The sequence below is a fragment of the Colletotrichum abscissum genome (assembly GCF_030869225.1).
Source record: "Colletotrichum abscissum strain IMI 504890 chromosome Unknown Scaffold_38.1, whole genome shotgun sequence".
In the NCBI taxonomy this organism is placed as follows: Eukaryota; Fungi; Ascomycota; class Sordariomycetes; order Glomerellales; family Glomerellaceae; genus Colletotrichum; species Colletotrichum abscissum.
Window position 1 is genome coordinate 129874 of NW_026850298.1, and position 16064 is coordinate 145937.

General features: G+C 54.1%; 8 protein-coding genes across 8 annotated transcripts; 3 read left to right on the forward strand and 5 right to left on the reverse strand.

Annotated features, from left to right (window-relative positions):
* Positions 1-1140: 1140 nt before the first annotated feature.
* Positions 1141-2382, reverse strand: CABS01_12496 (ribosome biogenesis protein nsa-2; the record flags this gene model as incomplete). The annotated part of the gene is made up of 7 exons (XM_060545849.1): positions 1141-1179; positions 1311-1530; positions 1587-1604; positions 1681-2136; positions 2201-2235; positions 2304-2309; positions 2374-2382. 7 exons carry the CDS (start codon positions 2380-2382, stop codon positions 1141-1143), a joined length of 783 nt encoding a protein of 260 aa, XP_060396384.1.
* Positions 2383-2805: 423 nt separating this feature from the next.
* On the forward strand, positions 2806-3435 carry CABS01_12497 (uncharacterized protein; the record flags this gene model as incomplete). The annotated part of the gene is made up of 1 exon (XM_060545850.1): positions 2806-3435. The coding sequence occupies one exon, from the start codon at positions 2806-2808 to the stop codon at positions 3433-3435; it is 630 nt and encodes a 209-aa protein (XP_060396385.1).
* A 440-nt stretch (positions 3436-3875) lies between these two features.
* CABS01_12498 (uncharacterized protein) lies at positions 3876-6459 on the reverse strand (the record flags this gene model as incomplete). The annotated part of the gene is made up of 2 exons (XM_060545851.1): positions 3876-4679; positions 4729-6459. The coding sequence occupies 2 exons, from the start codon at positions 6457-6459 to the stop codon at positions 3876-3878; spliced, it is 2535 nt and encodes an 844-aa protein (XP_060396386.1).
* A 969-nt stretch (positions 6460-7428) lies between these two features.
* Positions 7429-7824, reverse strand: CABS01_12499 (60S acidic ribosomal protein P2; the record flags this gene model as incomplete). Its single annotated transcript, XM_060545852.1, has 2 exons — positions 7429-7605; positions 7666-7824. 2 exons carry the CDS (start codon positions 7822-7824, stop codon positions 7429-7431), a joined length of 336 nt encoding a protein of 111 aa, XP_060396387.1.
* A 964-nt stretch (positions 7825-8788) lies between these two features.
* CABS01_12500 (uncharacterized protein) lies at positions 8789-10057 on the forward strand (the record flags this gene model as incomplete). The annotated part of the gene is made up of 1 exon (XM_060545853.1): positions 8789-10057. One exon carries the CDS (start codon positions 8789-8791, stop codon positions 10055-10057), a length of 1269 nt encoding a protein of 422 aa, XP_060396388.1.
* Positions 10058-11256: 1199 nt separating this feature from the next.
* CABS01_12501 (uncharacterized protein) lies at positions 11257-13234 on the reverse strand (the record flags this gene model as incomplete). Its single annotated transcript, XM_060545854.1, has 2 exons — positions 11257-12058; positions 12108-13234. 2 exons carry the CDS (start codon positions 13232-13234, stop codon positions 11257-11259), a joined length of 1929 nt encoding a protein of 642 aa, XP_060396389.1.
* A 783-nt stretch (positions 13235-14017) lies between these two features.
* On the forward strand, positions 14018-14791 carry CABS01_12502 (RNA polymerase III subunit Rpc25; the record flags this gene model as incomplete). Its single annotated transcript, XM_060545855.1, has 4 exons — positions 14018-14029; positions 14093-14288; positions 14351-14501; positions 14557-14791. The coding sequence occupies 4 exons, from the start codon at positions 14018-14020 to the stop codon at positions 14789-14791; spliced, it is 594 nt and encodes a 197-aa protein (XP_060396390.1).
* A 99-nt stretch (positions 14792-14890) lies between these two features.
* CABS01_12503 (uncharacterized protein) lies at positions 14891-15852 on the reverse strand (the record flags this gene model as incomplete). Its single annotated transcript, XM_060545856.1, has 4 exons — positions 14891-15075; positions 15129-15290; positions 15344-15738; positions 15806-15852. The coding sequence occupies 4 exons, from the start codon at positions 15850-15852 to the stop codon at positions 14891-14893; spliced, it is 789 nt and encodes a 262-aa protein (XP_060396391.1).
* Positions 15853-16064: the final 212 nt, after the last annotated feature.

Below are 16064 nucleotides of genomic sequence, written 5' to 3' on the forward strand. Positions count from 1 at the left end.
CAGCGAAAGACCTCGGACTAGGTCTGGACTAGTTTCTGAACTAGAACGCCTGCTGTAGAGGCTCCGAGTTATGGTATAGAAGAACTCGGAGATGTGTCTTGCCACTGCGAGGAAGCATTTGTATGCAAAGCTTACTCGATCATGATGGTCTGTAGTGCAACGCTTACCTTTGCAGGTCTCTCTGTGAATTATCAGGTGCGACCAAAATCCACTCTGCAGGAGACCCATCGAATGCCTGCCTCGTGAATACTCTCAGGACTCAAAAGCCGTCGCCTGGGCTACTTCTAAGCGAGAGAACCCCTAATAGGCAACTCAAGTGAAGGGAAAGGCATGAGCGGCGCTTGAAGTGTATATGGCCCTAGTGGTGGATGGTTGAATGCCTGGTTTCGGCAAGCGAATGCGAGCTCGAATTTGGTGACCCTACGTAAAGCCACAGGTGGCTCATTTTTGTTTCTGTTTTGCTGTTCCTTGTTTCCTGCTTTCCCATCGTCGTTGTACCTATTTACACTCTGGAAACCAAACACCCTTGACTACCCGTCTCCTCGACTGTGGGCCACTCGACGGACCAGAACGTGTTCTGTCGCCATGGAAGCCTGGACCTCGATACCGGTGCCTCGTCGCAAGCATCGCTTGAAACTCGATAACTGTCCATATAGAAGGATTTCTATGATGCGGTTCTATTCAATGCAAGAGTTGATCTGAGGGAGGATTTTGCGTCTGATTCGGTGGAAGCCTTGGGGGGCCAATCCATTTTGAGCCGAGAGGAGTGATACCTAGATATCAAGCTGGCTGGCCGTGGGTAATAAAGGGCCTATTTAAAAAAAGCCCAAGCAGCGAATACCTTGCAGTCATCCTCGTCACCCAAGTCGTCCTTTGCCAGTCTACAAATGGGAATCTTGTTTCATCTACCTAGGTTGAAAACTTTTCATATTGTCACTCACGGGCATCCACCCATTCCCCCCTTACACGAGGTGACAGAACGCCTTAACGCCAGCTGGGACTCGACTGCCCCAAGTACCACTACCTCAATAGGCTTTTCCGCTCCACGTTTCGATAGAGGCACGGCGTCCCTGCTGTGCCCCGATGCCATTATGTGACACTCCTTGCGCGATTGCCTTGACTTTTTTTTCCTGTTTCCATCTAAACGAGCAGGACTGCGTTTACGCAGCCATCGTTCTCCTGATGAATACCGTGCGTTAGCTTCTCGTCTTACAAAAGTTGACACAGTGCCACGACCAGCTCGTCCGAGCAGCCAAACGAAGCAATCGAAATAGCAAAATCGCCGCGCTTTTCGATGGAATTTCACTTACTGGTGAATTCGTCACCTGGGCGTATCTGCCCCAAACCACTTTACCGCTCGCTGTCGTAAGGCCCATGTCAGAAACGTTTACTTCCAGCACAGTTCCTTTCGTGAGGACACCCAGGTTCGTGTAAAGAGGGTTCTGAGGGTTCTTCTTGACTCCCAAGATTGGCAGTTTTACGGTCACGTTGAGTTCCGGGTGGCACACGTGCGCGTGCTTGTAACGCAGACTAGAGATCATTGTCAGTAAGACGGAGGAGAAGACAGAGCGCTTCCGGTCACGTACCCCATAGGACGGATGAATCTGATTTTGGGAAAGCACCTCGTTAGCAAAGATCCTCAAACTGCCAAGTTGGCGCCAAATGCGTAGGAATGATTACCGTTCGTGCTTGGGATCTCTCCGGGTGAAGTTGGGCCCGACAAAAGTTGGCTTCGTAATCATACGCTTCCAGGACTTTTGGTGCGTCTTCTTTCCGGTCGAGATAACCTTGAACATCTCCTCTTCAGAGATACCCTTCACCTTGGGCAAAGGAACCTGGAACCGGGCAGCCTTTTCGGCGCGCTTGTTCTTGATCTGGGAAGAAATGGCCTTGGCGTTGCTCGGGTTGTTTCGGTCGAGCAGGTAGGCGGGCATGGGCTCGGAGGGCTCCTTCTCGTCGTTGGTCTTGACGTTGCGCTCCTCGTGGGCCTTGATCTGCTTGCGCATCTGGATCTTCTCGTTGTGGCGCTTCTTCGCGTGAAGCTTGGCGCGGAGACCGCGCAGGTTCTGCGCATCCTTGGACGCCTTGTGGCCCTCACGAGCCTCCTTCTTGCGGGCCTTCTCCTCGTGATCGAGTCTGAGAAAAGTCGGATGTCAGCCCTCCCCTCGTCAATGTTCCTGGTTGATTTCGAGATTCTAACCTCCGACCATGAAGCTTGCGCCATCTCTCCATATACTATAATTTCTTCGTTAGCGGGCGCCGCGATTGGGAGACGGAGAGGCCCTTCTGAGGGCGTGTCGTACCTCGTTCTGTTCGCGGATTTGTTAGTACAACAGGTAAGAATAGAGGGCTGCGAATGGGAATGCTACTCACCTGAGGCATCTTGAGTGATTTACGCCCGTAGCGACTTCGATTTTACAGGATGGTGTTACTGATCTGGACGAAGTCTAGTCGTCCGTAGTGTTGATGTCGGCGAAGCTCCTCAGGGTCGTCGTCCGTCGAAGTGGCGGGTAGCCAAAAAAAAATCCCATATCGATAGCGATGTGGGGTCCGACCCCAAAATTCGAGGTCCAGCCGCCAACATCCCTGCTTGCATCAGCGGAGCAACATATTTTCCGAGCACCCAGAGGAACTGCACTCCAGGTCTATCCGAACTTTTTTGAAGCTTCGTGTTGGCCGGGTCCCAGTCGCGCAGAAAGCTAAAGTCGACGAACGTGAGAGACCAGCAATTGGACCGACAAACGAGGTCCGACTGTCGCTCTGTCCAACGACAACAAAAGATTTCAAACCCTCATCAATCAAAAGATGAGTCGCACATTGCTGCGCTCCGTCCTGGAGCTCAGGACACCCATCACGCGACTCCCGCCGACCTTCCTCCTCCCGATCCACGCCCGCCGCTTCAACTCCACGGCACCCATCATCGAGCCCGCCGCAGCCGCACAAGATGCGCCTCCCGTCGGCGCGCAAACCTCCTCAATAGCACAACAGGCCGCCGCCGGCGCCGCCCAGCCGTCGACGCCGTCCGCAACGACCCCGATCTCCGAATCCGTGCAGGCGGCGCTGCCCTTCCTAGCGGCCCAGCCCAACCACTACATCACCTTCCACATCCATGGACGCCCGTACCTCGTCCAGCCCGGCGATAGCGTCCGCCTGCCCTTCAAGATGCCTGGCGTCGTGCCTGGCGACGTCCTCCGCCTCAACCGTGCCTCGGTCATCGGTAGCAGAGATTACACCCTCAAGGGCTCACCCTTCATCGACGAGCGGGTATACGAGTGCCGTGCCGTGGTGACGGGCACGGAGAGCGAGCCGATGAGAATGAAGGAGAAGACGAAAAGGAGGCAGCGGAAAGTGAAGACGGTCAAGAGCAAGCACCGCTACACAATGCTGACGATTAGCGAGCTTAAGATCAATGCGCCTGAGGAGATTGAGGCTTAAGAGGCAGGGCTGGGGGGTGTGCAAGCTTGTTCGAGTATGAATCAGGAATAGTAGGCCATGGATCGTATGATTTCATGTCCTTGTATTGTTCCCCGTCGGGGCTGTACCAATAGACAAATAAATACATTCACGTCATATGGGATTGGGGACTTTGATGGTCGCCGAAAATGTTGAAGCCAAGAGGCTGTAGTACAATTGATAAGACGCATTGTCTAGGTCTGCGTCTCCAGAAAAAACGTGCCCAATCACGGGGGAAGGCCGAAGCCTAGGGAATCAATATTGAAAACAGTGGTGGGGAAGAAAACGACTGCACGAAGCAGTTGAACAAGAAGTAAAACAAACAGCCCAAGAAACTCCGAGCTATGGATATTCCGATGATCATTAAACCCAAGTAATGTCTCCATGACGCCTGATCCAACAACAATGCTCATACGCTTTCATCACCTGCTAGGATTCGTTGCTTTTTTGACGCTGGTCCAGTAAGCCGACGGCCACACAGACATGGCCTCCGCATCTGTCGGCATGCGTTCTCGACACCTCGAGACAACGCTCTGGATGATTCTACCAAGCAGCTCTTCGTCAATGGGAAGCGCCTTTTCGCTCATCTCAGTGGGGTATAGGAAAGGATCGGTCTCGTGAAGGAGTTCTTCACATGAAGGTCGCATGTCGACGTCACGGTTGAGACACCGCCTCAAGGTTCGCAGCAGAGAAGGAGGTACTGGAACTCCACCCATGGCCCTGGACGGGAATTCAATGTCGTGGTCCCAGTTGATGATGGCTTGGCACTTTGCCATTTGATTGCTGATGTGGCCAAAGGGAGGCATTCCGTAGACCAGTTGGTACAGAATACACCCGAGAGACCAGACATCGCTCGGCTTTCCAACTTTCATCAGCTTAGGTCGTCCAGGAACTCGGCCGCCTCGAGGCGCATTGGAATCTAGGAGCGACTCTGGCGACATGTAATTCGGTGTGCCCACTTGCGTTTCGCGGTGAACGTTGACAGTCTCATCTGTTCGAATTGCATTGGCAATACCGAAATCGATGAGTTTCAAGCGACCCTTGACAAGAACGAAATTGGCTGGTTTGAGATCGGAGTGCACGATTTCGGACTGGTGTACCGATTGCAGGCACTCCAGCATTTCTTTCCAGTAGAAGCGGACCAAGACCGAATCAAATTTAGGCGATTCGGGATTTTGGCGACTCCTGAGAAGGGTGTGGAGATCCAATTCGCCCATTTCCATAAGCTGAGTACGGGTTAGCCATGCCATCACGATCCAACGGAGGGTGACTTACTAAAGTGAGCATTTTCTTTTCACTGTTCATCTCGTAGTCGAAAAGGTTGATGACTCGTTCATTGCCTCTCAGCTTGCCAAGTAGGTCGATTTCGCCCTTGTAGCCCCGGACGGTCAACTCGTCCGCATTCTCCAGCGATACTCTTTTCAGTGCAAACATTGCTCCGTTTTCGGCAGTAACACGGTAGACCTTAGCGCTACCGCCCCGGCCCAGACAGTCGAGCCTTGTGTAGGACTTTCCGTTGACACGGAGGATATTTCGCCTTTGCTTGCCTTGAGTAGTTGTCGCTGCGCCTGCGGATGTGGTGGCAGCATCAAGAACAGACATCTTAGGCGGAGGCGGAGGAGCGGCTCGGCGCGGAGTGTTGTTGGCCAGGGAAGCCAGAGGCTTGCGCTCAGGAGATGCCGCGGGTCTTTGTTGAGCAGCCTCGGGGTTGATCGAACGCCTGACTACTTTTTCCATGACCATTTCGGCAGGCTTGATGGCGGTAGGCCTCGTACTTCGTACTATAGACACTGGTTCATTCTCCTGATCGTGGGAGGAGGGAACTTGAGGGCGCGGCGCAGGCAACCTGTAATGAATCTCTTCTGGCTCGTCTCTTTCTTGGGGAGAATGGCGCGCAGAAGAAGGGGCCGGTGGTTCAGCATACGACGTAGGCCTGCGATGCGTTGCTCTGGAAGGATCGCTCAATGCGACTGGACTGCCTGATGACATTTGTCTGCCGTTGCCATAGAAGGATGATGCCACGTCGTTCTCCATGTCTGCGCCGTGTCCATCGTGATATTGGCTCGAGATCAGACCCTCGCCATCGCCATCGCCATTAGCCTCCGCCTCCTCCTCACTCTGCCTTCTGCGCCCACGTCGAGCGGGGCCGCTCAAGAAGCTTCCAGGAATCTTGCCTACTCGCTTGACGCGCATTGAGCCCTGCAGTGCGAGATTGTCCTCAGCCTTGGTGGTTCTTCCAGCATTGGAGGCTTGTCGGGACACACTGCCAGGGTTAACACCGGCGGCGTGGCGTGCTACTGTGAATGGCTCCTCCGGGTGGTCCTGTTCCATGTGGGAACCTGAACGCCTAGAATGACTGGATGAGTTGGTGAGGCGACTTCTATTGCCAGACGAGCCAGCAGCAATCCGGACGACGCGAATACCTTGGGCTGGTGTGTTGACATCTTGGGGCGGGTCATTCTTCTCATCCGAGGATTGGTTTCGGCTCTCTGGCCGACTTCTAGATTGGGGACGTTGGTTGGTTGATCGGGACAGCGAGGTAGACCTCCTCTTGGCGGGACGCATCTGGCCAAGGCTTTTGGGCGTATTGCTGAGTCTCACAACTCTTTTCCGCACAGGGCTATTCTCTCTGCTCTGTAGCGGCGACGTGGGTTTTGTTGACCTTGTGTCGTACGCTTGGGCACTTCCCGATCGGAGGGACCTTCTCTCCTCCGTTGCAGAGCTCGTAGACGCGGCAAGGTTACTGACGCGGCGACGTGTTCTAGGCGGTGAAGCTGCTCGTTGCGGTTCAGGGCCGCTTCCATCGTTGAGAAGTGCCTTGGTGAGGGCACTGAGCTTCATAGGCACGGGTATCTCGTCATCGGAGCTATCGTGCATGGCGTACTGCTGCGAGTCTGCCTTTTTTGAGAGCGCGGGTGCAGCGGCGGTCGCATGAACAGGGTTGGATTCGCTTCGATTGAGATGTGGACGAGAGGGCAGCCTCCTGAGGCCTTGTCGTACGGACATTTTTCGTGACAGGCCGGTTCCGGCGGTGCCCAGCGGCGTGGGAGAGGCTGTCGATATTTCGAGCTGGTGGGATAGTTTGTTGTTCCAATTTTGCGCAACGGGGGGCTGGGAATTAGTGGCGCGAATCTCCACGTCTCGACGGCCAAACACCTTCCGCCAGAAAGAAAGGGATTGATTTTGGCGATTGAACACTGTTTTACGTGTCAAATGTGCCCATGATCCGAAAGATTGCAAATGGAGGAGAAATTAGTTTATGCGGCGCGTCACTAGCATCTTGTATGTCGGAGGGATGTGTCGATTCCTTGTCAATTGAGGACGTTCCCAGTATTTGGGGCTAGCAGGGGTCGGCCAATGAGAAATCAAGACCGGGGGATGTTGTTGTCGGAGCAACGATGGGCTGAACAGCAAAGCGTAAGGCGACACATTCATCGTTGGGCACATGGAATTTGAGCTTGGGACTAGACGCTGAGCCTTGCCTGAGGCCACAACAAGTCTCTAATGCCTGCAGCCTACCTTCCATCTTTAAGTTGACGTAATCCCCATGTAAGGCGGCAAGGTATCTTTTCGCTTAAGATATACCGAGCGAGACCAGTCACAGTTTTCGGTCTTAGGTTTTCAAAAATGGTTGCGCCCGATTTACGTGCATCTTGTCGCGAACATGTTGCCCCACATGAAGCGGACTTTGAGCTTCGTAGCATTATGACGAGAGCGCTAACATTCAAAGCTCGAGTTGACATGCATTTGTTTCACTCACTAGTCAATCAGGGGGAAGCACACGACTAAATCATTTCGGGCAACATTGTTCAAAGAACCAGCGAGCTTTTTATTTGACCGAACCTAGCAGATGTTCCTACACAAACGTGTGCCGAAGCCCAACCCAAGAGAGATTTCCCCATGTCAATGACTTGTGAAAACGTCGGCCGATTGCTGCGTATATTCTTCGATGAGGCGAGGGCGTGAGAGGGGTATTTAGTCGAAGAGACCGAATCCCATGTCCTCGTCGGACTCCTCCTTCTCCTCCTCCTTCTCCTCCTTGGGGGCGTCCTCAGCGGCACCACCGGCAGCAGCACCGCCGGAAGCAGCGGCGGCACCACCAGCGCCACCAGAGGGAACAGAGGCAAGCTTGCTGGAGCCCTCAGCGATGAGCTGTGTACCTTGTTAGCATCTACATCCTTTGCGCCTATCGCGATCAAAGTCGTAACGAACCTCGTTGATGTCCTTGCCCTCAAGCTCGGAGATGAGCTTGTTCAGGCGCTCGTCATCAGCCTCAATACCGACGGACTCAAGGACGGCCTTGACATCCTTGGCAGAGGGGGAGGTGTTGCCACCGAGGCCGAGGAGGAGGAAAGCGGCGAGGTGCTTCATCTTGAATGATTTTCTGCGACGAACGATTGTTAGAAAAGAGGGATCGTAATTTTTTGCGCCGGCGTCGAGAATATGAAGAACGATTGGCGACGAGATGGAGATCAAGCGTAGAGAAGAAGGGGGAAAACTCACTGTTTGTCGTAAAGAACACGAGAGGTCAATCAATTTAACCGCGAAGTTGGGCGGAGACTGAATCTTCGAGTCTTGGGAGATTTTCGCGTGGTTGTTGAGATTCGGAAGGTTGTCGGAAATGGAACTTTTTTTTCGTTTTGTGAGCCAGAGGGTGCGGGACCCTACCTTAGGGCGGGGAGGGCGGTCGGTGGCTGGGATAGCCGACTAAAAACCTCACAAGCCACACTTGTCCTGTCTTTGGCTTCTCCAGCCACACTCAAGACCCCCCTACATCTGCTCGGCCCGTGGGCCACTGACAGCCTTCTGAATTCTACCAACAGAAATTGACCGAGAGCCCAGCGTCAAAGCGCCAAGGGCCCAGTGGATCTCACTCCACCGGAATCGGAGCCACTCCAGCTTCCGGATAGGCTAACGGATTGGACCACAGTCCAAGGAACCTAAGATAGGTGGACGGTACTGGAAGGACGGTACCAGTGATTCCACCCCCCAGGCCAACATATATAAACTTGCCGACTCCAACGCCACTTCCTTTTGTCCCCTACACCCAACTTTCGATTTTAACGACCGTCGGGTGTTTGTGCTGTGCGCTTCGCGACCGCCTTCTTATTTTTCGCGATTTTTCCTCATTTTTTCTCTACCATTTCTCGTCTCCCAGACCCGACGGACACGCCCGCGTGTTCAGTCTTTTGAGAGGGGGCCGCTGAAGCGCAGAAACTTGAGTTCTCGTACTTTCCACACTGATGACTCAAGCGTCCGCCTGATGCATCCTGACGGCCGCTGCAAGCAACATAGACACTTGCTTGACGATATTTGGCTTTAGCAGTCCGTCACCATGCCTGTAAGTGCTCTGGAGATGCGACGACACGTTTTAGCGACTTCTGGGGCAGGGCTGACGACGGGTGGTTCACAGATTGGAGATCTCCTCGCCCAAATAAGTGGCGATAAGTCACAGAGCACATCGCCAGCTCCATCGAGGCCAGCCCTCCCGCCCCCGAAACGGAAAGCCGACGACGACCTTCGCAGCACCGTCTCGAACAAGCTTCCGCGAACAAGCACAAACGGTGCCAGCTCGTCTGCACCCCCCAGATCTGCAGATGCTCAGAGACCCGCACGGCCCGCGGAGAAGTCTTCGACAACAACCACTGGCTATCGAGGCAGCGCCGGACGACCATCCGATCGATCCACGTCTGCGCCTAGGCCTGTCGGAAATGGCACGACGTCCGCGAAATCCAGCTCTTCCGGCGCCAGGCCGGTGAATGGCTCGGGCACGTCTAGGGTGACATCGACACTGCCTAGTCGACCATCTCCGTCAGCTCCTGCCGCGGCACCGAAAGGTGCACCGCCAAAGAAGGGATCTTTCGCCGAGATCATGGCACGGGCTCAACAGGCTCAGACCAAGCTGGGCCAAGTCGGCAAGATTCAGCACAAGCCGGTGGAAAAGGTGTTTACGAAGAAAGAGCGGGAGGAGATGAAGAAGGATTTTAAGAAGGACCCTAAGGGCGCAGCAAGGCCAGTGTCGAAATTCCAGGGTACCTCAAGGCCGTCTTCGGCTCCGCCTTCACGTAATGGGGTCAGTGCAATCGGATCAAGCGCCAGCCGTAACGGAACCGCCGACAGAGCGAGAGACCCCAGGGCCGGCGTAAAGGCACGCGCGGCTGCCGCCGAGGAAGAGCAGCAAAAGAAGCTCAAGAAAGCCGCCGTCGCTACCACAGGATACACAGGCACCGCCCGCCCGAAACCCGGAGCTACCTCGGCAAAGAAGAAGCCGGCACCAGGAGGCGCTCTCCTCAACTCCCGACCCGCCCCGCGGTACGGCGGCTCCGCGAAACGCTCACGTTACGACGAGGAAGAGGAGGAGGAATTCGACGACTTTATCGAGTACGACGAAGACGAGGAAGACGATCGCGGCCCCCGGTACCACTACGACTCTGATGGGTCTTCAGACATGGAGGCCGGCATGGATGACGTGTGGGACGAGGAAGCGGCGGCTGAGCGCGCCGCCCGCCGCGAGGATATCGAACAGGAGCGGCTCGAGAAGCGTCTCAAGGCCGAAAAGGAGGAGCGCAAGCGCAGATTCTACGAAGAGCAGCGACGACGCTAGGTTTTCTTTTCCCCAATCATCCCCATCACCCAATTTCTCCCATCATCTTTTATCAATAGGGATTTTGGATCTGGCACTACTGAGGTATTTGCACCGGTACAGGCGCGGCTCAGCATCACATTAGCGAAGGCGTTCATTCTGAACTTCAAGTTTGATTTGTCATTATTATTATGGGATATTACTACACTTCACGGCCAGTCTCTTTTGGCCTCTTTTCGTAAATCATCACACAGGGAACAGGTAGATACGTGCCACGGCTCAATAATACCTCGGCCACCATCAAGTACTAGCCTAATGTTATTACGTCTGTATTTGTTGACTGGCCAAACCTGAAAGTTTTTATCTCAACATGGCAACCAAGTTCCTTCTGTAACCCACGAGAAGCGAGACTTGGCAGGTCCATAGACGAGACCTTTACAGCATAATCACGTAAAACTTTCGTTGAATCACCACGAACCGAGGTTTCCAAGACGTAAGATTTATTCTTTATTGACTAAAATTCAATTTGCACCAAGACACCGAAATGTGAACCCATTGCAGTTTTCCGTTCTATAATCCTGATGCAAAGCCCTCCTTGAGGTATCAGGTACAGCCAAACCGGACTACAGTCAGTCCTAAACTCCTCTGGAAAGTTCCGAAGCGAATAACTCAAAGCCATTTCATGGAGCTACTCAGCCCCTTTCCTCAAGCCGGAAACTCCGACGGTTTTGAACTCATCAGACTGGTAAATAGAAGGTGCGCCATGCCGTCGTGTCTCCAGCCTCGTCCCCTTTGAATTGATAAAACGATCTTACACGCGATCTGGGATCGCAACTTTGCAGATGAAGCCCTGGAAGGTAACCGACGCAAACAAAGAAACCGAGATGTCAAAGCTGGAGTCGTCTGAGTGCGGTGAAAATCAAGGAAACGGGGGCTGGCATAAAATTGGTGATGTGATCCTCCTAACCATGCTCTTTCCACGCCCAATCTCTTTGATGTGGCTTAAAATTCGATCAGATATGAAACATGAACATCGCTGCTAGTTCGAATCGCTGCGTCAGGACGACTTCTCTGCCATAGCGAGAGACCTGTTGCATGATTCGAGGTCGCCATACTCAGGCAGACCGCTCAAAAAAGAACCGAAGCACACTTCAAGCGGAAGCAGTGCAGAGTTGGAGTATTTGGGTAAAACTCCGGCTTTGGCCGTTGATGGTAGCCATCTAAGGGAGATCTTCCGACTTGAGACCTGAGTTCCCATATCCACTCAAGTTCCAGCCTTTGTATCGAACCGTAGATCCGCCTGCAGAAGGAGGCGGTTTGTGGGGAGGAAGCCCGTGATGCTTCATAGGCGGCGCTGGGAGAGAAGCAGGTGCCGCAGGGAGACTGCTGGGGTGCTGGCGGGACTGAGAATGGGAGGTCTGTGACCCAGTGTGCCCGTTGGTGCCATTGGGCTGATCTTCAGGCTTCATCAGGCCTTTCTCCCGCAGATATTGAATTGATTGAAGAACAGTAAGGTCCTCTTGGTCCTTGTCGTTCAAGATCAAGCGCTGCTGGATGGTGAGGTGGCCATTGTTCATCTCTCTCTCCTTCATGGCTGCCTCCCTAACAGCAGGATCATGTACGAAGCGGCACTTGCCCTTCTTGCCGCAAGTACCTCCCGTAGAGTAGTACTTGCAATGCTTTGAAATGTCTGCTTTTTTTGCAGGAGGGGGTGGAGGGGGGGCCGGCTGAACACGACTTGACGCGACTTCTGGCTCATCGTCTTCAGACTTGATGTCAATGGAGGGGCTGTCTCTCATCTCATCGCCCTCGTCTTGCTGTTCACGCTTGCGCTTGATAGACGATTCAACCTTTTCCAGTTGTCTCCTGAGCTTGCTGGCGAGATTCTCCTCCTTCTCCAGACTGGAATGGATCTTATTGCCACTTCCTTGCGTGGTCTCGGCAGACTTCTTGGCCTTGACACGCGCAGCCGTGGGGAAGCGCTTCTTCCGCTCGGCAATGTATGAAGCGACATCAGTCACCCTACGAGACGGTTAGATAGAGCAAAATCTGACATGGCCATCCGACTTACTGTAGTGCATCTGCTCCTATCAACTTGCGAAGCGTCTCCTCTTCCATCTCATCGTCTTCCGACTCCGAGTCTTGGCCAGGTGTAAGACCAAGGGTGTTAGTCTTACGCTTCTTCTTCTTACCCGAGGCAGCATTGTCGTGCTTATCATGCTTGTGGTGGAATCCACCGTCTTGTCGGTTGTTATGATTGTGATTGTGATTGTTGTTGCCCTGTTGACGATGACGACCCCTGTCGTTGCCGTGAAACGAGCCACGGCCACGTGGGTTGCCACCACGATGACCACCACGACCTCGACCGGCCTGTCCATCATGTTTGTAGTACGGCTCCTGTGGAGGAATCGCTGCGTGAGGTGCCGGAGGAGGGGCATGATATGGATATTGAGGTGGAGCTTGGTATTGGACGGATTGCGCGCGTGGATCGGCATACGGCTGGCCATATCCACCATTCGCTTGATGGTGAACTCCTTCACCGCCGTAGGCTACCGGAGCAGGCGTGGCCATGTTAGGACCTCGGGAGCCGCCTCGATCGTTTCCGTAACCGCCTCGGCCGCGACCAGCGCCGTAGGGACCTTGAGCATGGGGTTCGTGTCCAGCCCACGGCTGGCCAGCGGTATACGGTGCAGGAGCGGGATACGGTTGGGCGTAGGGTTGCTGCTGTGGTTGTTGCGGCTGCTGTGGCCCGTAGGCTGGCTGGTGAGATGGCGGCTGAGGATGTTGTGGGTGTTGAGGATGAGCGTAGACCTGGGGAGCGTAGTTCGGATGGTAGTTGGAAGTCGACAGAGGCGTAGGAGCGTGAGCGCCATGCTGGGCGGCGCCATGTCCGTGGTCTTGATGCCACTGCTGCTGAGGAGGGTAGTTGCTGCCAGCAGGTGGTTGCTGCTGGGCGGGATATCCTGGGCTATGTTGAGGGTATGGCTGCTGGCGGGGATATTCGTACTGAGGCTGATGGGCCGGGGGGTACTCTGGGCGACCATTTGATGGATAACCAGCACGCCCGCCACGGGCAGCATGAGCACCTCCGCCTCGTGAATGCTGTTGGTAAGCGCCGCCGTGATGCCCATATCCAGGATGGCTAGCCTGGGCAGCCGGAGGCGGAGGTGGTGGGGGACCGTAGTTGTAGCCCGACATGTTGGCTCGAGGACGACGACGCGTTCTTACTATCTTCGCAGTCGAGTTGCCAAAGAGCGTTCGGGGGTTTTGAAGAAAGGAACCGTGAAAAAGTGCAGGAAACGCAGTGTTCGATTGCAACGACCTTGACGATTTGTGCACCAATCTTTATTTGCAAGAGTAGCAGGGATGGTTCAAAATTCGATCAACGTAGCAGAAAGCAGTATTGCCTTTTCGAAAGTAGCGTGTTCTATGCAGAGAGCACCAGTTTGAGAAAAGAAGAAAGGCGGCCGACCTGTAAAGATTGAGGTGATGAAGGAAGGGAAGCGAAAGGCTCTAGGATGGAAGAGACGGCTGGACGCAGTTTCCCTGACCTGACGTGAAGGTGAGGCGAGTGCGTGGAGCCCCTAGGACTTGAGCTTTCGGAGTCGCCCTACAGTCATTTCGGGTCCCGCAATAACAATTCCAGCGGGTTGCGACAGAGGCGGGCCGCCTAGACAGACCTCGAGCCACTAAAGCGTGGTAGGCCATAGGGATACACATGCACCCTGCAACCGCTAAGGCTAAACTCAACGTAGAGGGCGGTAAGAGTCAATCTGCTTCCCAAGACCAAAGCGCCCCGCGATTTTGCCGATTTTGCGATCTCACTGAGCGCCGGTACAATACACTGAACCACGACTCGAAAGACCCAAACACGACCCTCCAGAGGCGTTGAGGGGACGGACGATGATACTGGATCAATAATATATTTACCCGGGATCTTTTTGGTCTGCAATCCGCCGTCTCGAAGACAAAGCGCTCAACATGTTCATCCTAGTAAGACTCGAAAACTCACAAATTTCACCTGAGTGTGTCACTAACACAAAGGACCCAATCAAGACCAAGATTGCGGATCTGGTCGAAATCGCACCAGAAGACTTCCGCAAGAAGAGCAAAGCCGCCATTGAGGACAACATTAATGCGAAGTACGCCAACAAGGTCATACAGAAAATTGGTCTTTGCATCTGCCTCTACGATCTTCTGTGGACTTCTGAGGGCCTCATCGGCCATGGCACAGGCCTCGTCAACGTCAATGGTAATTCCACGAGCTCAAGCCCATCAGACTTTTTTTTTAATCATCTTTAACAAATGCGGCAGTGGAGTTCAGACTCGTCGTCTTCAGACCCTTCAAGGGCGAAGTCATGATTGGAAGAATTAGAAGTTCGACGCCGGCCGGCATCAACCTGAGAACCGACTTCTTTGACGATATCTTCATCCCCTTTGATGAGCTTCCCGAAGGTGCCGAGTTGTACGTGCCGCCAGACCTGCCTTGTCACCTTGATGCGTCACTAACACGACTCTAGCAACCACTCAGAGCAGCTATGGATCTGGAACATTGAGGACGACAGACTCTTCTATGATAATCACGAAATGGTCAGATTCCAGGTCATCGATGAAGAGTGGCACGACCAGACACCTGCAGGACCAAGCCAGGGCGAAGAGGCTGCTCCGCCAAAGCCGCCGTACAAGGTGAAGGGCACCATGGCCATGGAGGGTCTCGGCGTATGCCTCTGGTGGGACGGACAGGGCGGCGAATAGCCTTCAGATGGCTCCTGAAATCTCACAAGCGTTATTCAGACATGGAAAGGGCCCCGAGGCGTACGGATGGGCGCGGATTTTGTGTATTGTTCTACAATTCTATGACTTGATACCCGCAAGCAGTCTTGACTCCACATCATCCAAAACAGAGTAGTGGTCGACGACGGCAATGTTCTCCGCCTCGCCCTTGAACTGCTTGTCAGGGTCGACACCGGGTCCAAACATCTGAGGGGCACCAGCGGCACCTCCCATCTGCCCCATTTGCTGGGCCATCTGGCTGGCAGCTTGATGATGTCAGTATGCTGGAGGGGCAAGGCTAAGATAGTTTCAGACTTACCGTTGTCGCTTCCCAAGATGAAAACGAAGACAGACTGCAGACCAAAGATGCAGAGGAAGTACCAGGAGATACTGGACATCCAGCGGGGATCCATGTCCTTGGTCGCCACACCCGCCTGAAGCATGCTCTTGAACTTGATGGTGATAGGGAAGGGTAGTTTCACTAAGACAGTCAGCAGCCGCACAAAGTCCTGATGTTGATCATGCAAAACATACTAATGACGTATCCGCTGAAGAAGGCGTTGATCCAGCTCATGATCAACGTGTTGGGAATAATCATGGCCATGTTATTCTTCATCATCCCCATCATCCCGTCCATCGCGCCAGGGTCGGTAAGCGGATTCGCGGGCGGCTGGCCCTTCTGATCCGGGTTCTTCAAGTACGCGCCGGACTCGTACGCCGCGACGAGCGCATCGCGGCGGGCCTCAAAGGACTTCTTGGACAGGACGTGGTGGTTGGTGCGGACCGTGACGCCATGCATCAGGCTGCGCTGCTCCTTGAGCGCGGGCTTGTCGAGCTTCTTGGGTGCGGTGGCGAGCAGAACCGTGGCGTAGTGACGCAGGATGCCGGTCAAGACCATGACCACCGTGATCGGGAATAGGATCCAGTAACTGTCGGGTTTGTCAGGTCAGCATACGCGGTTGCAACTGAGGACGGGCAAGGCGGGACTTTGCGTACAGGAGCTGGGGATCCCGATGGATCGTCTGCACCGGGACTTGGGCCATTCTGGGCTTGTATGTGACGATTAGAGCCGGGCAATGGTGTATTAGAGACGGTAACGGCGCTCGTCGTTGCGATGCAGCCAGGTGGTTGAGAGCTCCGCCTGCATCAGTGTAATCTGGTGGAGTTGGATGTCTGTATCGAGTAGGAGCTTCCTCGGGTGCTTGTTTCGCCGAGCTTCCGAAAGACCACCTTCCACTTTCACCTCTGCTCACGG